General features: G+C 40.9%; 1 protein-coding gene across 1 annotated transcript; it reads left to right on the top strand.

Annotated features, from left to right (window-relative positions):
* The first annotated feature begins 1,545 nt into the window (after positions 1-1,545).
* Positions 1,546-8,906, top strand: FAM151B (family with sequence similarity 151, member B). The gene is made up of 4 exons (XM_008942471.1): positions 1,546-1,703; positions 4,909-5,126; positions 6,644-6,779; positions 8,756-8,906. Exons 1-4 carry the CDS (start codon positions 1,549-1,551, stop codon positions 8,904-8,906), a joined length of 660 nt encoding a protein of 219 aa, XP_008940719.1. The 5' UTR covers positions 1,546-1,548.
* The last annotated feature ends 1,044 nt before the right edge of the window (positions 8,907-9,950 follow it).

Here is a 9,950-nt window from a genome sequence, read left to right as displayed (position 1 = left end):
ATGTGGCACTGGGGGACATGTTTAGTGATGAACAGGCAGTGATGGGTTAACAGTTGGACTTGATGATCTTAAAGGTCTTTTCCAACCACAAAAGTTCCACCGTCCCAGTATGCTGGCACTCTCTCGGGTTAGGCCTTCAGATTAATGACACCCTTCATCCCCTTCCAGCACATGGGAGCCTTGGTTGAGGAGACTTCTGGTTTCACACACTCAAACCACACTTATCTGGAGTGTTCTTCAGTTTTTCTGTTTGCACAGGGGAACACACATGGTCATGCTGTAGGTAAAAGTGGTTTCTCTGATGTGGTTGTACTGAAGTTAAACTACAGCTCCCTGATGGACGTGCCTGGACAGCAGCAGCCAGGTTGTCCCTGTTCTTTCCTGTGTGATCTCATGGAAGGTCACCCTCTCCCTTGCACTGGCACTGCTGTTTGCACATCTGCTCTGGAAGACAGAAAATGGAAATAACCTGACGCATCCCCCGTGCCGCGGGGTTTGGGGTCGGCGCTGCTGCCCGGGCAGCAGGCAGTGAGCAGCGTGGTGCTCTGGGGGCGGGTGCTTGTGCTGCCTGTGTCCGGCCGTGCTGCAGAACCTGTCCTGTCCTGCGGGGGCCGTGAGGTTCTCCCACGTGGTTTACACCGCGGATCGTCTAAGCCTTTTTAGGATGGCTTGAAATTGTGTAACATAACGCACTGGGTAATATTCCTTGACTTCTACAGGGCATTTTTATTACTGCTTTTCACCACATTTTATTGATTTAAAGTATTTCAGGTTATTTATGAGCAGTTTATTTCTGTGAATTTCAATTTAATTTATGTGAATGTTGGGGAAATACCTAATTTATATGTAATTTTCTTTCCATTGACCATATAACTCTTATTATCTTTATTATTATTTCAGTCTAAAGAACTGTATATATTGAATTCTCTTCAAAGCTGGTAGCACTGCCAAGACTCTCAGATGCTTCTCTTTGTAAGAAGCTGTTTTCAAGAGCTTCCTGCAGCATTTATAAGGTCTATACTTGCTTGTCTTGTGTTGCAGCTGCTGTTTTCCTGGCAGTTGTTTCTGACTGGTTTTTGAAGTTTTAGCTGAGGTGGGTTGGTCAGTTCTGAGAATGAGACAAGGGGAGTAGTTGGTCTTTGCCAGCATTAAGATATTCTGGTCACCTTTCCTCTAAAGGGCTCTGTCTGGAACCTTAATTTAAGAGGAAAAGATCCTAAATTTCTCTAGAGAAGATTTACATTCTGGTTATTAATTTTGCTGTTCCTATTAAAAAAAAAAAAAAAGGTGATTCCTTGCCCAGATATATCAACCAAAATAATTTTTCACATGCTTTGATATTTCTGAAGTGTTTAGTGGCTGAAGGCCCTGAAGCAATGCGTCTGTGTGGCTTCACAGGTCGCAGCTCATACCAGGTGGTCGTGGTGGAGTGTGAGCAGCCAGCGTAGGGAGACGTGCCCTCTGACTGCTACTCTGAAGCAGGCACTGGCACTGTCGGATTCGTTTCTGTTGGAGCATTGATGTTTTAAATCAACAGGTGATGCTCACATGATAGAAGCAGATGTTCTTCTTCGTGGTGGCACAGGAGGAGATGGAGACCCCATCATGGCTCATCCGCCTGAAACAGACAGTGACAACACACTGCAGGAGTGGCTAGAAGAGATTGTCAGCACAGATAAAGGCATCAAGCTGGATTTTAAGAGGTATCTCAAGCCAAAAAATGTTTTCATATGTTTGCATTCTTACTAATTAACAGTTTTACAGGTAGATCTAATTTTTTCCTATTGTGGAATTCAGTGTGACACATTTCTTCTGGAACAGAAAATGAAGAAAAATAATCAGTATTTCTGTATGCATTGCAAGAATAAAATCTTTAAAAGAGTTTTGAACTACAAATAATGATTTCACATTCAGCGAATTTGTTACTGAGTTGCTGTTGAGCAAAGATTTCTTACTGGGAAAACTGAGATTGTAGTGCCTATCTGAAAAGCTCCTGTCAGTTTTCCACTTACTCAGGGAAGCTGGAAAAGACAACATCATTGGGTACCAACATAAATATCTTTTTTTTTCCCAGTGCTTCCTTTGCTCCTCATCCCCAAGGAGAGGAATTTTGCTTCCTGATCAGCTCCACTACTAACAGTCTATTGGGGATGTGTCAATTCAAAAATGAGGTGTACTCCTTTGAGTATCTGATCTTACATGGCATATGATGTCACCTTAGATTTCTTCAGCATGGTTTGTAGCACAGACGTTCTGCCTTGCTCTTTGTGTGGTGAGGTGCATGCACGTTGTAGCTGGCCTAATTTATGAAATAATTTTCAGAGGTTCATTTAGAACTTAACCATTAGAGGTTTCCATTGTCTTTAATGGGAAATACACCTGAAAACCCCATGAAATAGCCTGGAAAAGTTTGAAATGGAGCTCAGAGTGGGCTGTGACTTTCAGACATACACCTCTGCAACTCCAAACTTCAGCTTTGCCCGAATTTGCACATCCAGTGTCTGTTTTTGCAGCAGAGGGAGAATCCACCTCCATATTCAACGTGTGAGTGTGTTGTAGAAATGAAGGGAGAAAAAAAAAGCTAGATAGTTGTAAAATATTACTTGTACCTGTTGTTGTGTGTAACGCAGTCACAGTTTTCAAGTAAAAGTTTGCTTAAAATACAAAAGATGTGGGCAGACTAAATCCTTTTATTGTTACAGAATCTGTAAATACCTGCCAGGATGGAGAAGTGAAACAGCAAGAGAAGTAGTTTGTGTGGGTTTACTTGCTGGATTTGTTGGCTTGTTTGGGTTTGTTTTTTTTTTTTTCCATTTTGGTTATTGCTTATATTAATTTTAGAACATCAACCTCTTATTTTACCATGAGGAGTTTCCAGCCAAGTGCAATGGCTCAAAAAAGCTATTAAAATTGTGTTGCTTTATAAAGCTCTAATTGTATAAAAGTGTTTAAAAAACACAGAGTGCAGATACAGTCAGGTGAGTGATAACAGAATCTGATGTTCTTCTGGATATTTATATTGGATATATATCTGGATACCATGGCTGATGTTTTAAAGATGATTTCCACAGCACTTTAAAAAGAAGTATTTTGTGTATTTTTGCTCTCTCACCTTGACTGACCACATAACGGTACTTCCTGCTGGCCATATCTACAGGAATGAAGGTGTTCTGCAAAAGGCCTTCAGAGTCCCACCTCAAAAATGCCAGTCATTCAACATGGAGTCAGCAATACATTCCAGTTTTCCAAATGCTGTGCAATAAAGCCAGTGCTGTCTGGGTCTTGGGGTTTTTTTTCAGTTCAACAGTTGCTGCTTTGGGCGTTTCTCTTTGCCTGACTTGTACTTGGAGTAAAAGGGAAAGCATCCCACTGGCTTTGACAGTCCCTTGTATATGGGAAAGAACAAACAGTTCTGGTCTCAGGCAATGTGAGAAAGACTTAAGCCAAAACTAGTAACTCAAGCCATCAGCAGCTTTTCTGTAAGAAGACTTGAATTAATAGTGACTGGAAGCATTGAGTGGAATTCCTGCCACTCTGCAGCTTTTTTCAGCAGTACAAAAGTTAAAATGTACAATTCACAAGAAACAGCAGAGGCAGCTCAGGGGATGATTTTTGGCTTTAAAGCTAATCTAATATAACAGCTGACTGGCCCATTTTTGTCTGCAAATCCTGACATGATTCATCTGACCTCATCATGAGCCAGGCTATGGAATAACTTGGTAAAGAACCATCTCTGAAGATGGTGGGAATGGTTGTTTGCCACTTTATGTCCCTGCACTCACACTGCTGCTGAGGCAAGCATCAGCGCTGGTGTAGGAGCCTGGAGCTGGGAAAGGTAGAGGGGCCTTGGAATTGGCAGTTGGAATGATAGGGCAGCAGTTAACACATCTGTGGTGTTCCAGCAGGCACCTGTGGAGTCTGTACCCGTGGTTTATGTCTGTGTAAGCTGGAGCAGTTGTGATCCTCTCCTTGCTCTTCACAGCCTCTTTTCCCCTCCTTTTCCTGGTGCTTCCTGTGGTGCTCAGTTTAGGATGCTGAAAAGGGAAACTAACCCTGCAGAGCAACACGAAGAGTTTTCTGTTAGCTCAGCTCTGTATCAGGTTGCTCCAAGATTTTGAGGAAAAGCTACAAAAAGGCTTACTCAGAGCTCGCAAGGAGAAGACACAAATCCTTGCTGTTATTAAGGAAATCACAGCTGTGACCATAATGATTTTAAATTCATTAATGTTATGTGGAGTGTTAATTAATCTGCTATGAGAGCAGAAAAAAAAAACAAACCATGTTTTTTTGGCATTCATTCATTTTCCCCATTTTTCCATATTTCCTTTCCTTCCACAATACTGCAGTTTTTAAAGTTTGGGAGGATAGAGAAGGGTTAGAACCTGTTGGTCTTCCAGTTATGCCTTTTCTTTTTATTTGAAAGAACAGTGAGAATATGTCACTTCAGGAGTTTTGTTAAATGCTTACAAGTGGTGCTGCGTTGGCTGCTCAGGTGTGACTACATCTCAGGCTTGACAGGTCGCTGTAGGATGAACATCCTGTGGGCAGACTTCTTCATGCTGCTGCTACTGTGCCACACTTCAAGCAACCACTGCAGAAGTGTTGGAGCTTCCAGTGGCTTCCTCAGTTAAAATCCTTTCTAAGAGTTCAGTAACATCCAGGCCTTAACAGGTCAGGAGTTAGAAGAGCCGTGAGGTAAGACCCACGAAGCAGTTGCTGTTGGGCAGCAGGGAGACAGGAGGCTTAGGCAGCCTTACACCAGCAGAAGTCCCTGTGGTAGGAAGGGTCCTCAGCACTTGCTCTCTGGCTTACAGGGAGAGTCCCATTGACGTATCCATCTAGACATGTACTCTGCATCCACCTTCAGTCAGTGAAGTGTCTCACCTCACCCCTGTGTCACTGGTGCAGCCTGGAGGCCGTACGCCCTTCCTTGGAGCTCCTCGGACACGTGAAGCCACACCTGAGGCACCCTGTTTGGATCAACGCAGACGTCCTGCCAGGGCCTCATGGAGGTCGTGCCGTGGTGGATGCAGAAGGGTTCATTGACACTGTCACTTCATTTTTCCCAAACGTGACCTTATCGCTGGGGTGGACGACGGGCTGGCACCCTGACAGACACAACAGAGGTGAGGACAGAAGGTTTCCTGTTCATGCTGCACAGTCTGTTGTCTTCAAATTCACGTCATTATCATTTCAAAATAAGTTATATGTCACCTGGTCAGTTTGAAAATGATACCGAGTATGAGAAGAATTATTTGTTGTTGTGTATTTGATGGTGTTTTATAGCAGTTTGTTCAATGTTTGAGTTGCAGCAGAACTGTATAAAACCCTGGTATTTTCGTTGTTAAACTGTACTTTGTTCTTCAACACCCTTGCATAGATTGAGGAATCTGGGGGAACAATTTGCTTACACCCTGTTTCAGGTAGTCTGCTCCCTGAATCCTAGCAGGATTGGTTTGGTAATAGGAATTCTGCCACGTTTCCTGAAGAAAATATAGATCAGCTGGGAATTTAAAACCCTTCCACTGTTCTTTTGCAGTAGATAAAACTGTAGGTCAGCCTTGGTTTTAACATTCCATTTGTGTTGAATAATTGAATTTTTTGCAATAAATTTTCCAATTCATTGGTATTAGTAACTTTTTAAAATCTCAGTTTTGAGAATCCAACTAGAGTTTTTTACTGTTAATCCCTAATTAGAATTTAAATCTTGAATGTGCAGCTGTTATTTTAGGGTCCTTTTCAGAGGCTTCCTCTCATAACTGCCCTAGCTGCTTTGTCAGGGTGTTTTACTCCATTGCACATGCATTTGTATGCAGTAGCACAGTCCCCACCAGTACTGCCTGTGACTACAACAGCAAAGTCAAACCTCTGCCCAAATTGCTAATTGTTCATTAGCAAGATATGATACTGTGTTTTGAGGATTTTGTTGTATGCTATGCATTAATTTTCTTCAGCTCTATAGTAAGTGTTTTGTCCAAAGTATTTTCTGTGCAGTAAGAAGCTGCTGGAAATAATGTACTGGAAATAACTGCACTGTGTAATCTTTTTTAATAAATGTAGCTTTTTTCTCCGTTCTAATTTTTTATTTATGTTGATGTTAATTAAGGATACACTTTGAAGGAGAAAACCAGTTTCATAGATTTCAGCTACAAGTTGTTGCCCAAGAAAGTCTGTTTTTTTAAGATTTGGTAGTTCAGGTCTTTTCAGTCACGACCCTGCGTATGAGTACTTGAGAAAAAAAATATTAACAGTTGCTGTTGAAGATTTTCATAGCCTATAGGAATAAGAGAATATTCAACACCATTTTGACTAGCTCCAGTGCTTGTAAAAATCTCAACAGCAGACACTTGAAGCATTTCAGATTGCATTAATTTTTTAAGTACAAAACATTTTACATGTTTGTTTTCTCTATAATTTAAAGTGTTCTGTTACATTAATTAAAATCTTTTTTCAGATTTTTAAAAATGTTTCCTGAGGGTCACTGTGAAGTTAAAGCTAGTCCATGCTGGAAGTGAATCCCAACACAGTTTTTTGGAGAGAGAGCAGAGATTATCTTGCAGCCTAGCCGTTCTTGAATTTATTGTCTCTTCACAGAGATGGCATTTGTGACGAATTCTTTCCCATCAGATGGTCTTTATTGTAGGTTATGACTGGGTGATGGTGAAAGAAATGGCTCAGGTGTGCAGGGGGCTTTCCCAGCCTGTGACTTTCCCTGTAAGAGCAGCGTTGGTGCGACAGTCGGTGTCGGAGCTGTGCTGGCTCATGCAGCAGTCGGACAGGTGAGTTTGGGGGATTTTGGTTTTAGGTGCCTTTATTACAAGGGCACGTAATTGGTAATATTAAATATAGCACTGTTATGTGTGCACGCTTATCCCAATTATGTTGAAATTTCCTTTTTCTTCGAGATTATCCCTGTGGTTCTCAGGTCACTGTTGATTTCTTTAAAATAATAAAATTGCAAAACCCTCTTAAAATTACTTATTATAGGTAATGACTCTTATGTTGGCTTGTAATCAGGTTCCACTACAAACATTTCATAAGACTAATGCAGTTAAATAGACTAAGTAGTTAGGTGTTGCAATTTTGAATTAATTAAAATTAAATACTTAGACTTTATGGATGTTTTTTGTTGGATTCAGTATTTGTAGTTTCTGTAATAATGTGATGTAAAAGCATTGAACATGATTTTTAGTTTGAAAGTTAATGAGTGTACTACAAAGCTGATTTTGCTTAGGTACTCAAAATGCATTTGGTGATTTCCAAACACTGACTTAATATTTCCTTCTAAAAATAGCCCAAGGTGGAAGAATTAAGGCAGTGACTTGTATGGAAAATTTCTAAGTAATTAGAGACAAGAGGGTAGAAAAAAATAAAGTGCTTTTTTTTCTCATTTATAGTGGTGAAACTAGAGACAGAATTCAGCATTTGAAACTGGGAAATTAATTTTAAATAATTGTTTTGTTAAGAGTATGTCTTGTGGATTGTGCTGTTCTCAAATACGTCCTCACTGGATACAGGTATTATTCCCACTGAAATAGACTCTTTTACCTCAGCGTAAAAATCTTGATTTTTCTTAGTGGCATGATCAGAAGGCAGAAATCCCTGAGCCACTTTTGCTGACATACAACTGAATTCTGATTTACCTCTATTTTAGATTAACACACTTTCAGAAAACAAAGGGTAAAAATGAAGTATTTGTGATGTGGAGATTGTGGAGGGTAATACTTTTCACTATAAATAGTACTTTAAAGCTCTGCAGTTATTTTTAAGAGTTATAATAAAGTCTATGCAGTTAATGAGAAAAGTGTGTGTGATAAAAGTACAGGAGATACATTCAGTTAATCAGATGGCATCACTGAACATCACAGAGGTGATGCTTAAAACACAGGGTATGAGAAACAGCTGAGATTGCCTCATGTTCTCCCTTCTCATGCACTGCTTGTAAATATTTATTACCTTGACAAACTTCAGATGCTCAGCCTAGTATATTTCTTTGCTGGATATCTGCCTAAGATGTTTTTTTTATTTTATTCTTTGCTAGGTTTGGCAGAACAGTTCACACAAGGACCAGCCTACAGATAAAATGTTCTGAGTGGTGTAGCGTTATCTGTCTCAAAAATTTTGCATTTCTCCTTAGGAAGTTCTAGCAAGATTAGCTTTAGGAGGAGGAACTTGAAGTTTGACTGGAGCCAGATTTTGTGACTCCCTCAGTAATGAGGGGAAGAAAAGGACAGGTGTCTAAAGAACAGACCTGTGCAAATTCGAGTTTGTCTGTCAAATGGAGTCTTGTTTAAAGACTGTCAGTCATACTCTTCAGCTCGTCCGTCTGTGCCGAGCAGTCTGTGTGCAGATGAGGGTGTATTTGATCATGCCTGTTCCTGGGGGTGGCATTCTGGGCCACCAGTTGCTTTTCCCAGTCACTTGAAGCCACTGTGGTAACAAGAAGATTGGAGAGACTCTTAGTGTTGTTGGTTGTAGCACAAATGCAGGCCAGGGGGTGATGACTTGCCTGGGTGTAGAGGGGTAAGGAGGGCAGGGACATAAAAAAATGTCAATTCTGATAGCTCATAAATTGTAGTTGCTTACCTTTGTAAAGCAGACTAAATTCCTGGTATTTAATTACATTCCTAAAATTAAGATACCATAGTCCTAAATATTTTTAGCAGCCTACTACTGCAATGTATTTCTGTCTTTTAATGCTTTATTTTAAGATAGTAATGTACTCTTTTCATTCTTTTTCCTTTTTTTGATACAGATACAGCCTCACCATTTGGACAGGAAAGGAAGATGTGTACTCTGTAGAAGATTTGCTTTACATCCGAGCAAACTTTGATAAAAGTAGGGTTTATTATGACATCTTAGAGCCACAAAATTCTCAATTCAAAAAAGCCATAGGAGTAGAATAGTAAATACAAAGCAGACAGTCTCTGACTTTTATAAAGCTTAGCCTCTGTAAACGGGAAGATTTCTTTTTCAGGGAAATGTTTTTTCATCCCAAAAGATTTGTAAAGAACACAGCTGTGGCTGTTTGAGGTGTTTTTGTATAGTGCTTTATTGAAAGGCTTCTCAAAGAAAAATGGAATGCCTCTGTCAGAGTCATTACGTACTCATCATATGTATGTCCCCTCTCATTCACCCAGTGGTGTGTAGTAAAGGCTACTCACGTTACCTAAATAAAATATACCAGTACTACTTCCCTGTAAGCATATAAGGGGCAGAATGGCCCCAGCTGATAGTTGTGGGCCAAGGTTGTTTGCCACTAACTGCTTTTGGGTAGCCCAGAGTCTGTGGGACACTGAGCTTCTGCCAAAGCCTGGTTTTGCTTTTTGTAGGGGAGGACAAAAGACTGTATTAAATACAGAACTGCACGGTTCCAAAAGGGGTGATTTTGTAGCTCATCTTGATACACTCCACTTTGAATGGCACTGCAACTGATAGTGATGTCTGTCCTGGTCAACAGAAGATTCCATTTGCTAGGTGTGAGGAGTGGGGTCCATGGTGGTGCACATTCCATGGAGAAGGAGCAGTCATTTCCCCGAATTACAGCTAATCAAGGTTCTCTACCGTGTGGCAGTTGTGCATTCCAAGCCCCAGCTTGTCTCCATGCTCTCTGAGCCACCAGCAGTGCAGCCCCTGGGCTGTGAGAAGACTTGACCTGAAGCTGCAGCTGTGCTGCAGGAGGTGTGGGGCAGACAGAACCCCCAAAACAAAGAATAACCCTGCCCTGCACACAGAGCACAATGATGGAGTGCAGTGAGGCACAGGTCGGAGACGCCATCAAAAGAGCTGCAGTGGTTCTGTCAGTTTGAAACTAAACTTTAACTGTAATAGGACTTCTATAAAGTGTTCTGCTGCAGTCTTTCTGAAACCCATGGGGTCTAGGAATGAAAAATCTGTACAGATTAGTGTTTACAGAAATATCTGTTTCTCTGGTAGCTCGGTTGTTTTCT

The sequence above is a fragment of the Merops nubicus genome, unplaced genomic scaffold, assembly GCF_000691845.1.
Source record: "Merops nubicus isolate BGI_N331 unplaced genomic scaffold, ASM69184v1 scaffold52546, whole genome shotgun sequence".
NCBI lineage: Eukaryota > Metazoa > Chordata > Aves > Coraciiformes > Meropidae > Merops > Merops nubicus.
This window is presented reverse-complemented; position numbering and strand designations above follow the sequence as displayed.